This window comes from Stegostoma tigrinum, chromosome 12 (genome assembly GCF_030684315.1).
Source record: "Stegostoma tigrinum isolate sSteTig4 chromosome 12, sSteTig4.hap1, whole genome shotgun sequence".
Taxonomy (NCBI): Eukaryota; Metazoa; Chordata; class Chondrichthyes; order Orectolobiformes; family Stegostomatidae; genus Stegostoma; species Stegostoma tigrinum.
In genome coordinates, this window is record NC_081365.1 from 59,413,238 (window position 1) to 59,431,271 (window position 18,034).

General features: G+C 40.1%; 1 protein-coding gene across 1 annotated transcript in view; it reads right to left on the reverse strand.

The window, feature by feature from the left end:
* The window catches only part of LOC125456902 (cilia- and flagella-associated protein 47-like), a 478,989-nt gene that overhangs the window by 430,830 nt on the left and 30,125 nt on the right, over nt 1-18,034 (reverse strand). Inside the window, exons 8-11 of the mRNA XM_048540417.2 lie at nt 15,757-15,998; nt 14,833-15,025; nt 10,024-10,246; nt 2,037-2,180 (exon numbers count right to left, since the gene is read on the reverse strand). Of these exons, the coding sequence (XP_048396374.2) occupies nt 2,037-2,180; nt 10,024-10,246; nt 14,833-15,025; nt 15,757-15,998 (802 nt within the window). The remainder of the gene's footprint in view (nt 1-2,036; nt 2,181-10,023; nt 10,247-14,832; nt 15,026-15,756; nt 15,999-18,034) is intronic.

The window sequence follows — 18,034 nt, forward strand, 5'->3', positions numbered from 1 at the left end:
GTTCAAGACAGTTCTGACTAATTTGATTCTACACTTTAGAACATAGAACATAGAAAAGTACAGCACAGTACAGGCCCTTCGGCCCACGATGTTGTGCTGTGGAATAATCCTAATCCAAAAATAAAATAACCTAACCAACATTCCCCTCAATTCACTGCTGTCCATGTGCATGTCCAGCAGTCGCTTAAATGTCACTAATGACTCCGCTTCCACGACTACCACTGGAAAGCTATTCCATGCGCTCACAACTCTCTGGGTGAAGAACTTCCCTCTGACGTCTCCTCTATACCTTCCTCCTAACACCTTAAAACTATGACCCCTCGTGGCAGTCAATCCTGCCCTAGGGAAAAGTCTCTGGCTATCGACTCTATCCATGCCTCTCATTACCTTGTACACCTCGATCAGGTCACCTCTCTTCCTCCTTCTCTCCAGAGAGAAAAGTTCGAGCTCAGTCAAGCTCTCCTCGTAAGACAAGCCCTCCAGTCCAGGCAGCATCCTGGTAAACTTCCTTTGCACCCTCTCCAAAGCCTCCACATCTTTCCTATAATAGGCTGACCAGAACTGGACACAATATTCCAAGTGTGGTCTCACCAGGGTTTTGGAGAGCTGCAGCATAACCTCGTGGCTCTTAAACTCGATTCCCCCGTTAATGAAAGCCAAAACACCATATGCTTTCTTAACAACCTTATCCTTAATTAAGTAGCAGACAAGGCTGATCAAGGTTGTGCAGTTGATGTGGGAATAATGGACTTTCAGAAGGTATTCAACAATGTCACATTGCAGGAGGCTAAAAGTATGGAAGCCCGTAGAGTTAATTGGAAAAATGATAGTACCTTTGTAGAATTGATTCAGTGGCAGGAACCAAACCCTCTCCCTGAAAATATGGTTCAAGCAGATCCATAATCAATGGCATAAGGGAGTTGGAAAACTACTTGAGGATTAACAACTTTCAAGATTCTGGACAAAAGTTGGGAGTGATAATGTCTGTTGATTCAAAGAGCCAAAATAGATACAATCCATTAATTGGCCTCCTGTGTTGTTTACTTCTGTGATAATGCCCACTTCTTGCTCCAATATCCCTTCCTATACTATAATAGAGACATCACTTTAAAACAACTTAACTGGCTGTAAAGTAGTTTGATATGAAAGGCGTTATACAAGCACAAGAATTTCTTTTAATTCCTATAGAAATCCTTATCGAATTGGCTGCCTAGCCCCATAATTGCAGATTTAACCAGTTTGATCTCTATAGACATTGCTCCCTCTCTTTCAAAATAAGAAGCATATAAAAATGACAAGCCACGAGAATATGATAATGATCTAAAACTTTATTTCCACTGTCTATTTACCATTCATGAGAATTCTACTTTCACTCCAAGTTAATTGGAACAGGAGAAAACAGAAACAATTAAGCTGTATGCATATTCTTCTTTACTGCACCATTGTAGACAACGTCATCAAGTAAATCAAGGGAACATTTCACATAACCACAGAATTAGTCTATCACAGAAGAGGCTATTTGAAGCATCGTGTTTGTGTTGGCTCTATGAAGATAGAACACATATACTATGACTCCACTGACCTCTCTACATATCCCTGCACATTTTGCTTCTTCAGATGTTTAAAATATCAATAAAATCATGTTACCTATTTATGATTCAATTTTATTTCAGACTATCACCATTCACAACAATCCCAACAATCTCAAAAGATATTCTGATCTCACATGAATCTGTAAACTATTTTCATATTATTGTACACCCACAATTATCTGCATGGTGCTGTATCACCTCCAAATATTATGTTATAGTCACTAGCCAAAGGAAAATATTATATCTATTGTGTAAAGAAAGAGTGAAATATAGCAATCCAAATGGGTGTCAATCAATTCCTTATTACAAGAGGTAATCTGAAAATATATGAAACACTCGCATCAGAAAAAATATCAGTTAAGATGAAAAATTCAGCTGAGTGATTAAATTTTGCATTTCCTTCTTGTTTTGCCAAAGTAATATATGAATATTTCCATTATTTACCTGCGATCCTGCCTTTGTAAGCGACGCAATCTTAGATGCCGAATAAAATCTTCATAACGTTTTTTATGGGCTTTCATTGCTATTATCTCATCGTCATTATAAGTGTACTCAGGATCCACAGGAATCCGTTGTTGTGTTTTTTCACTGAGAAAAATTAATAGAAAATGCAATGTACCTGTCATAAATTAGCATGAATAATGCAAAGAAATTATTCTAAAGGCCATACTCCAACCAAAGTGTTCAAGGTCATGGTCAATATTTAAAGAAATATTCAAGCATTTAAGAGTATAAACAAAGCGTATCATGTAAATCACACAACAAAACCACAACTTAACAAATAACTGCTCAGGTTCACCAATAGCCAGATTCCAGATTCAAACATCAGCTGACGGTGAGACCCCATGTATGAGTTGGATGCTGTGCCTCTCTAAAAAAATCCAGACTCAAGACCCTCAGCTATCTGGACACTTAGGGATGGACAATAACTGCTGGGCTTGCCAGTGTCAGCCACATTGCCTGAACAAAGCAAAAAACACATCTGGTTCACTAGTGGCCTTTTGGAAGGAATGTATCACCCTTACCAGGTCTACACCATGCTGAACTGCCATCTGAAATGGACAAGTTACTCTGCACCAAGACGCTACAAGAGGAATTACACCAGAACAGATCACCAGGCATCAATTTTGAAACTAGAAATGACAATGACTCACCAAAACCTGGCGATCCTGCAAAGGCATCTTTCACATAATTTGGAGGCTTGTGCCAAAATTGGCAGAGCTACCCCACTGTTAAGTCAAGCAACAGCCTGGCTGTAATTCATACTGAATCACACCCACAGATAATATCTTAGATATCAACATGTAATCTTACAGCATCAGATCACACAGGGCAATGAGGCCATCTGCTGATTACCACCCACCTAGCTGATTAATTACTGCTCCTCCATGTTAAACACTGCTTGCTATACCCACTGAGGGTAACAAAGGTACAAAATGGGGACTTCAATATCCTTCATCAGGAGTGTCCAGAAGCACCATTCCTGACTAAGCTGCTTGAATCCTGAAGTAAGTAACTAATAGACTGAGTGTGAGGCAGGTGGTGAAAAAATTAAAAAAAGGGAAAATGGAATTTGACAGTTAATGGAGTGGGCAAGTAGGTGACAGAAAAGTTTCGGTGTGTGAGGTGATGCACTTTGGTTGGAAGAAAATTACGAGACAATATTAAAGAGTGGATATAATTCTAAAAGAGGTGTAGGAGGAGAGGGACCTGGGTGTATGTGTCTACAGATCACTGAAGGTACCACGACAGGTGCATAGAGCAGTCAATTAAGTATACAGTGTCCTTGGCTTTATCATAAGTGAATTACAGTACAAGAGAAAGGAGGTGATGCTGAAACACTAGGAGAGACTTATTAGACTTCAGCTGTGTTATGTACATTTTTGGGTACCACATTATAGGTAAGATGTGAATTCATCAAGGAAAATGCAGAAGTGATTTATGAGAATAGTTCCACGAATGAGAAACTTCAGGCATGAGGATAGATCAAAGAATTTGACTGTTCTCCTTGGAGAGAAAATGCCAGAGGGCAGATTTAGCAGCATCTTAGGAGCACAAAAGCTGACGTTTTGGGCCTAGATCCTTCATCAAAAAGGGGGATGGGGAGATGGTTCTGAAATAAATAGGGAGAGAGGGCGAGGCGGATCGAAGTTGGATAGAGGAAAAGGTAGGTAGAGAGGAGAGTGTAGGTGGGGAGGTAGGGAGGGGATAGGTCAGTCCAGGGAGGACGGACAGGCCAAGTGGTCGGGATGAGGTTAGTAGGTAGGAAATGAAGGTGCGGCTTGATGTGGAAGGAGGGGATAGGTGAGAGAAAGAACAGTTTAGGGAAGCAGGGACGAGCTGGGCTGGTTTTGGGATGCAGTGGGGAGAGCAGAGATTTTGTTCATACAGCTCCACACTTTATTATCTTGGATTATCCAGCATCTGCAGTTCCCATTATTTCTGAGGGCAGATTTGATGGAGCTTTTCAAAGTCATTCGCAGCTGTATAGATTAGATGGGGAGAAACTGTGCCTGCTCGTAAAAGGAACAAGAGAGGGCACAGTTTTAAAGAGATGTGCCAAAAAAGCAAGGATGATGTCAGAAAACACTTTTTTCACACAGCGAGTTGTTAAGATGTGAAATGCACTGCCTGAATATATGGTGGAGGCAGGTTCAATTGAGGCATTCAAGGCAGAATTGGATGATTATTTAGATATAAGTATTACCCAGAGGTAGAGGGACAACACAGGAGATTGGCGCTAGGTAATAGAACATTACTCAGGTTTGTCCTGTCCACAAAAAGCAGCATGAATCTAATCTGTTCCCATCAGCCTCCTCTCAATAATCAGAGAAGTGATGGGCAAGGTTGTTGACAGTGCTATCAAGCAGGATCGAGACACCACTTGCTCATGGGTTATTATTTAATGCTATTCACATTCCACTCAGCTTCTGAGCTTAGTTCAAATATGTACAAAACAATTGAACGCAATGGAGTCACTGCCCTTCACATCATTGCGTAATTTGACCAATTGGGGCATCAAGGAATCCTGTTAAGATTGAAAACAATGGATATTAGACTATGTTGGAGTCATACCTAACACAAGGGATGTTGGTTGTGATTGTCAGAAACCTAACCAATCTCAGTCCTGGAGCATTGCTGTAAGAGTTTCTCAGAGTAATGTCCTTGATCTAACCCTCTTCATCAATGACCTTCATTTCATCATCAAGTCAGAAGTGAGGAGGGAGGAGGGTGTGTGCTAAAGATTACACTATGTTCAGCACAACCATGACTCCTCAGGTACTGAAGCAGTTCATGCTAAAATGCAGCAAGCAACATTCCCTTTACACTGCATGGCTCTACTGTCACTCCAAGGTTTTGTGCAAATAGGTATGACATTGGATTGATCACACCTAAATCAGACATTAAGAAAATAATTAGGGGAGTATTGGCATCAAGGCCTGGACAACATCCAGCTTTGGGGTGATAAGTGGTAAGTAACATCTACATCACCGAAGGTCCAGACAATGACCATCTCCAGCAAAATATAATCTAACATCTTCCCTTGATGTACAGTAGCATTACTATCACAGAAACTCTCATTATTAACATTCTGTGAGTTAGTATTAGTTGAAATTTGATTTGTGGCTGCAGTGCAGATCAAAGACTGGGAATCCAATGTTAAGCACATCATCTCCATATCTCCAGAGCCTGTCCACCAGGCACAAGGCACAAGCCAGGAGTGCATTAAAAAGAGTCTCCAGTTCCTTGAGTGTGTGAGGCTTCAATGAAACTCAACAAGCTTAATAACATTCAGGACTTAACAGCCCAATTGACTTATACTGCATCAGCCAACTGAAATATTCATTCACACGACCATCAACACACTGTGGTAACAGTGAATACCATGAAGCACTTCAGCAGTTCATGCTCCTTCAACAGCGCATTTCAAACCTGGATAATAGTCCCAGCAGACAATGGGAACACCACCAATTGGTAATTACACTGCAAGCTTCCAAGCTACGTGCCTTTGAGATTTGGAACTATAATGTTCACTGGTGATGGGTTATAATCCTAGAACTATTTTCCTAACATTTGGGTGCATCTGCAAAAGATGGATGCAGGGGTTCAAGAAGGAAGCTCTCCATCAATTTCTCCAGGCAAATTAGGGTAGTCAACAACTGTTCTTGTCAGCATTCTACACCCTGTGAGAGAATATTTTAAAAATTAAGATAAATACAGTTGTAACAATGTATTGTAGTTATAAATAAAAATGTATATTTATTACAAAATCAAAAATAATTCAACCAGCAGCAAAGGCCTCAGTTGACATTCTCTTCAATTTGAATTACCTTTCAAAATCTTACATTTGGCTCTCTATTTCCTCACCTTCAAAGACTTCCTCAAAAAAATCTTTTCTCACTTTTGGTGTTTTTAACTTCGAGTCAGCATGTATTCAGTTCTTTTCATCTTAATCCGTTTGGGATGATATGATGGTGTTATATACTTATAAACTCATACTGCGCAAACATATAATCAGACTCAGAATAACTTATTCATTTATATTAACTGAGGTAAAAGTTCAAAGTAACTTAACACTTTCATTTTAAAAGCTACCTTTAGAGGGAGCACCCCTCTTTTCCACAAACCAGAACCTGAGACAATGAGATTGTCATCAATAATTATAGGTATTTTCTAACCATCAGCAATATAAACTTGTTTTTGTTCATTGTAACATTCAAGAAATCGTGTTAAAACACTGTATAATTTCAGTTCATTAAAGCTTTTGATTGAAATGCAAAAGGTTTTGTTAGAAACATTTGTCGGCAATGAGACAAGTTTCATTTTAACATTATAATTTTGGAAAATTGCACGCCTTAAAGAATATCACCATCATGCCATTCATATTTAGTTGGCTGCATACTTCATTCATCAATTTTACCTGCTATTTACAGGCCATTTTCTGTTGAAAAGGTTAGCATTAAAAGCTCCCTTGGTTCAGCTCTCTGTCCCCAAAATGCCATGCATCCAAGTTTGGTGCCTTGGGTCAGAGTCAACTAAAGTCATATGGCACAGCTTTTCATTTGGAGGTTAAAGCAGGAAAGGAGCCAAAGGCTGTTAGGAATTCCATCCTGGCTGGCATGGCAGAACGGCAGCTAAAAGAACAGCAGGGACTAAGGATTGAAACTCATCTTCTTCACCTTGCATCCAGGACCTCACAGAATGCTTAGAGTAAAGTTTTCAGTGCTAGCTTCCTGGGGGCATCACTGATAGTGGGCGCGGAGTGATCGTCCAGAATCCTCCTGGAAATTTGGTCAAAGAATGCAGTTTGGAGACTGGTCCGAGGAGTCAAGTTGTTGCTGAAACCGAGCAAATGTATATGATGGCAGGACCTTGTAACACTGCCAACATTTAGCCATAGACATATAAATGGTATTGTTCATTCTTGCAAACAATGAATCTGTGAAAGGATTCATGTATCTATGCACAGGTATCTTATTCTGGCATTAAAAGTCTCAGCTGTTTCCTTGGAACAAACCAGTAACACTAAGCCGGAGGTCGTGGGATGTTGTTAGTTTACAACTATTGATAGTTGGATACTTATAAAGCACTCTTATAAATAGAAGTAGGAGGGCTTCATGTGAGTAAGTGTCACCTGACTATTATTGTGACATTGCTGTGACTTTCAGAAGTGTATTTGTCCTGGTTGCTTTTAAGAGAGACTGAATGAGATGTGTTAAGAAATCTGTGGTAATTTGAACAGCTTGCAAGATCTTGTGTTTTTTTTTTAATTTGCAGCAATAGAAGCAGCCTGAATGGGTGTGGTCGGATCTCACAGACCAGGATTTCAAGTGTTTTTTTTAGCTTTTAGACTCAGCAAAAGTTGATGGAATCTTAAAGAAGTAGAAACTATTTTCTCCCCCTCTCTTGGCTACAGTTAGAAGCTGGGGTTTCTTTTCTAACTGAGGGTGTTGCATATAAAAAATCTATTTTCTGAATTAGTCTGTTTTCCAAAGGTGTGTTTATGGGATGTTACTATATGGGAGCAGTTAATTAGTAATAGTTACTGTATCAATTACTCTGTTAAGTTTTCCAATAGAGTTAAGTTATTCTAAGTTCTTCTTTCTTTTGTTGTATTTTAACTGTAGTCTTTGAATTAATTGTGTCCTTGTTTAATATTGAGTAGTTTGACCAGTTGAATTGCACATGTGACACAGCCTTTCACATTTGCCTTTTAAATAGGCAAAAGTTAGGGTCCAGACAACTTTCTGAAAATATTTTGAAGGGGCCTGGTCTGGTCCATAACACTATGTTGCCAATTTGGTTCTTCTATTGTTGTGTCCTTAATCCAAAACAAAAAGACACAGGGGTCATTACAAAGGCAAATTTATTAATTCCTCTTCAGTGTTGGAAAAGCAGCAATAGCTCATAGGTAAGTGTACAAGTGTAGACACTGAAGCTGTTGTCAGCAGAAAAATGAAACAAATATAAAAATTCATCAGAGAATAAGCTTGCTATGAATCTTTTATTTTACCCTCACATTCTGTCTAATAATACTGAATCATCATTTTAAACAAACATGATTCGTAACACTATAAATGAAAGGTAAAGTCAGCATTATCTTACCAGACTGTAGGGCTGCTCTCACATTAGACAGAGAGAAAGAGAGAGAGAGATGATTCGTGGTGGTCTAACCTAAGGATCACTGTGCTTCAAATGAGAGGAAAAGTTGGGAAGAAAACCCTTCATAGTAACTTCTGTCAGTGCATGAATTGTAACCTCACTGTTGGCATCACTGTGCATTTCAAACCTACCTTCCAACTAAATGAGCTAACCAACCCCCGAGACTTATAGTAGATGGGACACATAATTCCATAATATCATTCCTATTACATCTCAAAATCAGGCAGTAAAGGTGGGAATTCCAAACAAATCTTCGTGAAGCATAAGCATTTTTGTTGTATGACCCGTTGGAAAGAAAGCATCGACTGAAGAGGCCACAGAGCCTTTACCAGATGTAGGGTTTCCAAGGATTTTTCAAGTTGCACTTGTCCTAGGCCCCACTCACCAATAAACCAGCAAAAGGATGTTCAGGAGCCTGTTATGAAAAAGTCAGCTGCTCCTCAGCTATTTTATGCTTGGTAGGGCATAACTGCCTCAGACTGACACTTCTGCTCACATCTGGAGAGGAACATGGGCTCCTGCTGATAGTTCAGTAGCATCTGCAGGGCCAGACTCAAACAATAGCCACAGATAAGTTTACAAATAGCTGCTGAGGAACAGTATGCTACCAAGGCCAGATTTAAGGCAGATCCAGTGTCTTGGCATGGTCAGGCTGCCTGGCTCCAGAATCCAGGTTGAAGGGCCAGGTTTGAGAATCCAAGAGGATTAAAGCAGAAGTGTATGACCTTGGTGAGATTAAGGGAATGCTTCCAGTGGACACAGAGTCACCCCAAAGGAGATTTGTTATGCCCCACCTTGCTCTCCTGTCATGGGCAGAATGAGGTCATTATCATTTTAAGGCTTCAATAGGCCCAAAGATAGACTGCTTGATGATTCCACCTCTCCCACAAAATGGAAGACTGGTCAGCAATAGGTAGGAATGTGATGAGTCAACAACATGTTGCACTTTCAGAGCTTCTTTGGGTTCTGACATCCCTGCGAGGGGCTGAGAAAACCAACCACCAAGAGTCAATATGACTCAGGATTTCAAAACTATTAGGCAATAACACACAATATCAAAACTAAAAGGAGAAAACAGGCTCATCTGTCAAACAAACGTAAAACAGCATTATTCTACATTTGTTTCAGTTTCATTCTCAGCAAAAATATGAACAGAGATATCCCGTGTGAGTAAGAAGGTCGTGTTTGCAAGTCCCACTCCAGAAATTTGAGCACATCCTCTGGAATGATTGTAACAAGGTCCGCCAGGTGGACCTCACAGAATGTGAACTCCCTGTCTGGGGTTGTTAACCTCGTCCAATCAGTGAGCCCTGGTTGACAGAAATAACCAGGAGTCTCAGAAATCCTGCTCACTCTGAGAGCTAGTTCTGTGGAAGCTGAATCAGTGTGAAGTACACTCCACATGTAAATAAAGGATGACTTGGCAACAGGACACCTGCCTCTGTGGAGTTATTTCAATCTAGGCTGGCATTCCTATGTTCAGGGTGTGCTGCACGTTTAGAAATATTATCTTTCAGACAAAACCTTAATCTAAGGCCTATTTGCCTTTTCAGGTAGACGTAAAAGCCTCGTGGCGTAATTCAAAGAAATGCAGTGATACTTTTCCCAACCTCTTAATAAACATTAATCACTAAACAATTATTGGATGATTTATTTGATTTCAGTTTGCGTGGTCTTCCTCAGAAAAATAACGCTGCTTTTCTTTTTCTTGCTTTGAGGCTTGAGCTACCTTTTAACAAATGAAAATGTTCTTTCAATCAGTACTCACATGTGTTTTTCAATTCTGTTCCTGGACCTGGTATTTGCACACCTGTCATCAGGTCTTGAAACAGGCACCTTGTTTTCCACATTTTTGCTTCTGTTTTGATAAAAGTGCATACTTTCATGGCCAGTAGGGAGTGCAACAGGACATGAATCAATGTACTTGGCTTTTCTATCAGTTGTCTCCTGAGCCAGTGTTCCAGATTCATTAGCAATGGCAGGAGCTATTTCTAAGGATCAAACATGGTATAAATTTAATAACCAAAGTAATTCAGGTTCTAGATTTTATTCCTGAAAAACAGATTATTATTACTGAACTAAGAAAAGAGCACTCAGAGTTTGAAATTTTCATCCAGCAGATATTGAGCAGATGATAAAGTAGACCTCATTAAGGCCCACACATTCCTGGAAAACGAGAAAAGGGGCTTATCTACAGTTGCCTTTCTAATTGAAGGGGATAGTCTGGAGGACTTTCCACACCAATCCTGGAACTGCACCAAAAACTCTCACAAGACATATAAAACAAGTAGATGTATTCTCCAGCCCTTCTTTTCTGTGAGACCCTCCCAAAATTTACGACATGCCATATATCTAAAAAGAGATAGGCTGCCAAGGGCCATCTGAACTTTGCCTGTTGAAATCTGTTTTTGGTTCCCTATTCTTCCACTCTGTATGGGGAAGTGGATTGTCATGATTTTTAAATAAGGTCTTGGTGATAAAACAACCTGGGCCTGAACCAGGCAAGTGAATGTATCACAGTATTGTCGGTCAGACTAGTAAGACCCATCATTGATTCACATACACTCTGTGGACCAAAAATCAATCATAACAAGATGATTTGCATTTAATATTTATTTTAACCAAAACTGTGAGACAATTACACAGGTTATGTCATCACTTTAACAGATTTTCCTGTTGCTGAAGTATTTATCTGTACATCAGATCGCATCAGTAGAAACTATGAGAATAGAAGACTCACAGCTGCAAAATAAAAGAAAAATTTCAATGGATTTACTTCATAATAGCCTATGAAAATCTGTGTATCATTCATGACCAATTACCATTGTAAAAATTATCATTTCAAAGACAAAATAGGGGAAAGATATATATTTCGCACAGCAGTCCACCAGTTGGTTAAAACATGTGAACTCCTGGTTCGCAGATCCCATGCAACTACAACATTGTAACAACAGCCAGGGGAGAGGCTAGGAAACACTTCTTCAGCCAAAAATGTACCTTGAATCAATGGCAAAATGTACAGTTCTCCCCACACAAAAAAAAGACACTAACTCAAATAATAATTTATAATCTGAGATTGATAGACTCCCTCTAACCAATTGTGTTAAGAGAAATGGAGCAATCGCAGATAAATCCAGTTCGGATATAAATCAGTTATGATCAACTGAATATTAAAAGAGCTTGAGACACGAGGGGCTGAAAGGCCTGTTCCTGTTCTACTGAATGGTATTTTTAATGAGTGAACTAAAAGTGCTTTCATGGTATTCATCTGTTCCAGCAATTGATGGACTGTGCATGGCATGTTTTCTTTTTGGGTTGAACATTGTTGTGGCTGCAGAGGCTGATTTGCATTTGGCATTCCCCTATGCTGCTGGCACAGATGAATCGCATTCGCCTGAGGTTGACTGACAGTTTTTTTTTCTTTCCAGAGGATTCCCTTTGCTGCCACTTGGTCAGTTATTTTGTCCTGCACTTTTTACCATATACATCTTTACAGCAGTCAATCCTGTCAGCAGTGAGGACTTCCCGGGCATTGACTTTGATCCTTGTCCACTTGAAGTCTCGTGACATCTTGAAACTTTGTATGATAGACATTGGCAATGTATTGGTCTTGTGCCAATGGTAAACTCACCACAAATCGTGTCTTTGGGGATGCAGCTGCCATTCTTTTGATTTACATGACTCAGCCAACGGAGTTACCAATGACTCAAGAGGGCCAATGTGCTGGTGATCCCTAAACCCAGGTGTCCCTCAATATTCAGCGCTCTGTCTTGCAAGGAGATGCCCAATTTTCATCTGAGGTATCAGAGGTAAAAGTCATTCAGCCTCATCTCTTGTTTGTTCAAGGTGCCTTTGCACACACAGAGCATTGTATTTTCATTTTGTAACTGCTGTTCCACACTCAACTTCTCAACTTTGGCATTCCATCTGTGGCCTTGGTAATGCTGCTGCTGATTTCAATATCAGGGGACAGGGTTGCCAGCAATTGATTCAAGGTAAGTGAAGCTGTCAATATCTTTGGAGTGGGATTGTTCCCATTGATGGAAGGTGAAGTATGTCATTGGCCCCAGCTTTGACTTTCTTGACTATGATTGCCAGACCTGGGATAACTGATCGTTTAGCTGTTGCAAATGAACTTCAGTATGCGGTGCCAGTACAGCATTACCTGCAAATAATAACTCCCAGACTACAACATTGTGCACTTTAATTTTGGCATGTATCCTTGTGAAACTGAACAGGTCTGCTCTGGCAGACAGGCAGACACACTCGTTTGAGTCAACAAATCATATGGTGAACAGATTGGCAACAGAAAGTAGCCCAGCTGAATGGTGAAATCCTGTCTGATACCCCATTGTAACTAATGGAACTCTGTTTGTGCGGGAAGAAGAAATGATGTTCAAGAGTCCAAGCAACAGCTTACTCTTCACAACAGTTTAAAGAGTTGATTTTTATTGATAAGTTTGAAGACCTTTGAGAGTTCTATTATAATGCAGCTATCCAGCTCCTACATGGCAGGAAAGTCTAGAAGAGTGTGGACAGCTTCTTCAATGATAATGGGTCTCAAATGAATTCAAAGCAGTGATCCACTCATGCTCCTACTTCCTTGACAGGTTCAATGATGATCATATCTGTTCTCACCCTAAAGGGGCCTGATTTAATTGGTGAATTCTTGGTGCTTTTACGCAGTCCTCTACTATCCCTAAATTCAGCAGCCAATTGTATGTTGGCAAGTGGTCTGTTGAGACTTGCTTCAGGTGGCCCTGGATTTTATTTGCTGGGGTCTCGCTTGTACTTCAGTAAAACTCTTTACTTCGCTGCAGTAGTTGGCTCCAGCTCAGTCCAGTAAGTCTTAAACCAGTTAGCATTTGTCTGAGATCTTCTTCTATTCACAGTGCATGCAGAGTTATAGATGTAATTGAGCCAATAGTCCTGTACTTTGATCTTGGATATTGTGCAAAAAAGCCTGATGGAGAATGCTGAAGAACTGTTGGTTTCTTTCTGGGTCAGCAGTACGGGAAGAGTTGATACAAGGATAAATTTCTGTTTAGAGTGCTGTGGTTTCCTTGGCTTCATACCACAGAGTAGTCAGTGTCACAATTTGCACTGCAATAGCTAAGAATTATGAAGACACTAGTGAGGGTGGCATATCTGGTGAAGTTTAGATCTAGCATGTGCCAGAAATGTGAACTTGGATATCCCCCAGGAGACCATGGTTTGGAAATAATATGGTTTAATCATCAGAGTGAAGTTTTCCTTTAAATAGTGAAAACTGTTCCATGCACACTCAGAATGTTGCCTCTTGGGGATTTCCACAAAAGAGTGTAGCATTTCTCTTTCAGAAAATCACTTTGAACAAGCTCAGTTTCTTGCAGTGCAGTAAAGTCCACATTGTGTTCACTATCCACACTTCGAAATATATCTCCATCTTTTCACTGTTGCTGTGTCAAAATCCTGGAATTCACACCCCAACAATGCTGTGGGTCTACCTGTGCCAACGACTGCAATGGTTCAAGATGTCAGCTCACCACCATCTTCTTAAGGGCAATTAATGATAGGCACTAAACGCTGGCCCAGATAATGACCATGAGTGAATTTAAAATGGTTGAGAACAGCTGTCTTACATGTGTCACCAACTTGCAGAAGAGTGTTAGTATGTCAAGAATACATGCTCCTTCCATTCCAGCTAACAATGCAAAAAAAAAGTGAGCCTCTTTAACAAGTTTTTCTTGCCAGGTTTGATGAGCAATCTATCTGTTGAGGGGTGACTCTCTAATCTCCAAGCACCCATTAAAGCAAGCAGGTTGTATGGGACAGCATTTATGGCCTAGTTTGAAACACGTTGCTGTCACCCAATGAGACATCTCTCACTGTCAGAAGTAACCCCTGGCACTAATGCTCAACACCAACAAAGCAAAACCCTATAAAGAGTAACTATTTCTTCCTATGTTGTATCAACACAAACTATAAACCTGGAATATCCTCTCCAAGATGCAGGTCCGGACAAATAAGATGGAGATGCTGAGTTGCCAAAGAATCAGTTGCCCTTCTGTCGGCATTGCTTGCAATGTCCAAAGAACCAGCAATGTTTAGTATGAGCTCAGCTGCAAGAATTGCCAGAAAACTCCCTGCTAAGTGACAGATTTCTGTTTACAGGACTCCACCCCAGATTTTCTGTTGGGATTTACTCCCTTACCTTCAAGATACCCACAAGGCAATTGGGCTATTTAACCACAGTTGGGGTCCGATTTATGTGCATCAGGGGGCAATAATGTGCCTATGGAATTGTATGCTACACATCAGAGAACGAGGCCAACTAAAAGCCTCTATAGTTCAGCCTGTTTCTGTGAGACACACAGTTTACGCATGTCATCACTGTGAGGTGATATACAGGGCCAACTGATATGGAGGCTTGTACTGAAGAAAGAGATTTCCCAATAAAATTTTCATTTTGTAATATTCTCATGACTAGCCAATGCTGCGGTCCAAAATCCAGAACTCAAAACCCATAACTTCATCCGAACATATCACCTCACCAATAGGTCAGATATGGCATTTCATAACTGTGTGGTAAACTTACGAGGAATTGGTTTGGGCTCCAGATTCTTCATGGAAGCTTTGCAAACACCTAATAAAGTAATTTTCATTTGGTGAAATGGTTGCATTTTCAATTTTATTGGATTGTCTGGGACCATCACCAGTCCAAAAAACTTTATCAGTTGAATTGCTTGAAAGGTGCCAAGTTGCTCAGCAGCAAAGCAGATAATAACATCCTGTTTGACAGGAAAAAAGAAAGATAATTAAAGTTGCTTGAAAACTTTTGATTTGGCTGAATCTTTATGATTGGTGTGAAATCAAAGTTGCAAATGTTATGCACTCAATTTTAAAAGACTGGGCTTTATACATTTCTGTGATCACAAGCTCAGAATTTTTTTGTTAATCCTTCTTATGGAAGGAAAATATAACTACTTCAAACCACCTCCCACCCCTGAAGGTCACTGCCGCTTGTGAGTCCCACAGCCCACGTCTCAACTCTTTTATCACCACCTCTCCTTGTCTCCCTCAAGATCATTAGTGAGGACTTTAAAGAAAAATTTCACTCTGGCCTCTTTCCTCCTTTGAACAATGGTAGCCTGGCGCATTGGCATGAAATAAAGGCACTGAAACTGCGAAAAGAACAGCAGGAATTCATTCAGCACTTGGTACACATGGTTGCAATGTGCACATGATTAGAAGCTCTTCACATTTATGAAATCAGTTGGGGGTCATCTATGCACCTTCAGGAAACCTTTCTCTTGTCATGCTACTGATCCATTTAAATTCATTGTTTTTAACATTCCAGGGCTTCACAAGGATAATTGTTCAGTCGAGACTGCACTCACAAAATACTCGTTATTGAATAAAGGAAACATACAATAAACACAAGTAAATATTTTTCCCTCAAATCTATGCAATTATAACATATCACAAATCAGAAAATTATAGGTATGTTGAAGATATTTACCTTTGACTGTCCTGGCTTAAGCTTTCCTTTTGCAGGAGTGATCCGAAAATGCGCTATCTTAGGGAACTGAAAGAATAGTGGAAGCAACGATGAATTATTTTGAAGAGTACTTGTAGCATAAACCTTTTCACCACGAAGACATTCCTTAAAATCATATTCTGTCACTGGGCTGATGTTTAAACAGACACGGAATCCAATTCCAGTGAGTGCTAACTCAACTTGTGGCTCATCTGCAAAAAGAACTGAAACAATAAGAAAATCTTCCACTTAGACTCAGCTAAAATGTACACATCAAAATTTAGAATTTAAAACATTTTGATCCAAATATTTTGCTACAGTGAGATGGTTTAAATATTGCAAAGTAATATGTCACTGCTACCAAATCTATTTCAAATGTTTCCACGCATCTAACTCAAACATGCCATTGTGAGCACAACTAGCGAGTGAGAGGCAGTCAAAGGCCAGTGCAAAACTGCCAAGTAAATCATGCTTATGAGGAGGTGTCTGTAAAATTGAGTGGTTGAGGATAACAGTTATGAATCCTGTTTCTGATAAAGAGGTCAGGGCTGGATTGGGTCTGATAACAGCAGCGAGATTGTGACGAGCTCAGACCTATAATACGGTATAAAATTTATTACTTTTGAAATGCTATTCTTTTACTTACCTGCTCTCAATCTACTTCTATATTCTACTTGGTGTCAGTTGTTGCTTAGTTGATAGCACTGTCATCTCTACATCACAAAGTTCTGTGTTCAAGACCCACTCTCGGAGTAGACATAAAAACCAACATTCTTCAGTGAAGAAGGGTCTTGACCCTAAACGTCAGCTTTCCTGCTCCTCTGATGCTGCTTGGCCTGCTGTGTTCATCCAGCTCTACATCATGTTATCTCATTGTTCACTGTAGTACAGTACTGATGGTATGCTCCACAGTCACAAGTCCATCTTGGTTGAAACATTGAACAGAGATTGTTTCTGCCTGCTCTGGAAAAAGTCCTGTGGGCACTATTTCAAAGAGCGGGAAAGTTATCCCACTCTCAGAGCCAATATTTATCCTCTGTCAATGCTACAAAACAGATAATCTCATCATTATCACAGTGCTATTTTTGGGACTTTGCTGCATGAAGAATGGGCTCCTGTGTTTCATCTTCACTGCAATGACTACACTTCAAAAAATCCTTCATTGGCTCAAAAGGATTTGACATGTGCAACCGTCATGAAAAGCCATCAGTGTTAGTCTTTCTCTAAAGGTGTTTTTGAAACTTCTGTTTCTGAGCTACCCATTCAGTTTAATAATCTCACTTCAAAAAACGGCATGTACGTGAGGTGTGTACTCTCCTGCTACAATCTACACTGTAAGCTGGAACTAGGTGGGGGAGAGAAATAGGGGTGGTCCACAGTATGTGACAGGGGCATTTTGGAGACATATCAGTTATCATAAAATGCAATCTGCACCTGTTATATTCAGTGGACACATTTTCCTAGTGACAGATTAAATGCAATCCAACAGCTGTTGCTAAGTTTCATTCTGAATTTTCAGCAGGTATTGCGAATATGTTTTTAAAAAATCCATCCAGGAGAAAATAGGTCAGCAACTCATCAGTGATACCCTCATTAAATCTAAGCGACAGCAGCTGAAAATTTCCCTAAATCCAATAAAACTGTGACTGCTTCTAATTTAAAGAACAGAGACAGAGTCATTTCTCACAAGTTTCAATGTTGGAAAGATTCAAGGATTGTGAAAGTGTGGAACACAGGGTGCCAAAATCACAAAGGGGCTGGACACAGCAGATGGTGAGAAACTGTTCCCACATGTGCAAGGATTGTGAACAAGAGGGCACCGATTTAAACCAACTGTCAAACAAAGCAACAGTAAAATGCAAAATGTTTCGAACAGCAAGCAGTTAAGGTTTGAATGTGTTGCCTGAGACTGTGTTGAAGGCAGTTCATTTGAAGCATTCAAAAGGGAATTAGACTGTTATCCGAAAGGGAAGAATGGGCAGGGTTACAGGGCGTAGGTGAGTGAATGGAACTAAGAGAATTCCTCATTCAGAGAGTCTATGCAGATACAATAGGCTCGATGGCCTTCTTCTGCACTGTAATGATTCATTGATCCTTTGTCTAAGTAAGCCTGCAATCCTCTTGCTCTGTAACTTTTATAGCTATTAAAGATTCTGTGACAGAGTAACAAAATGTGGACAATAAATTTGATGATTGGCTCAGTATTTGATCTCCCTTTTAAAGGCGATGTCAGCTCTGTCGGGAGGTGAGGCCCAGCATG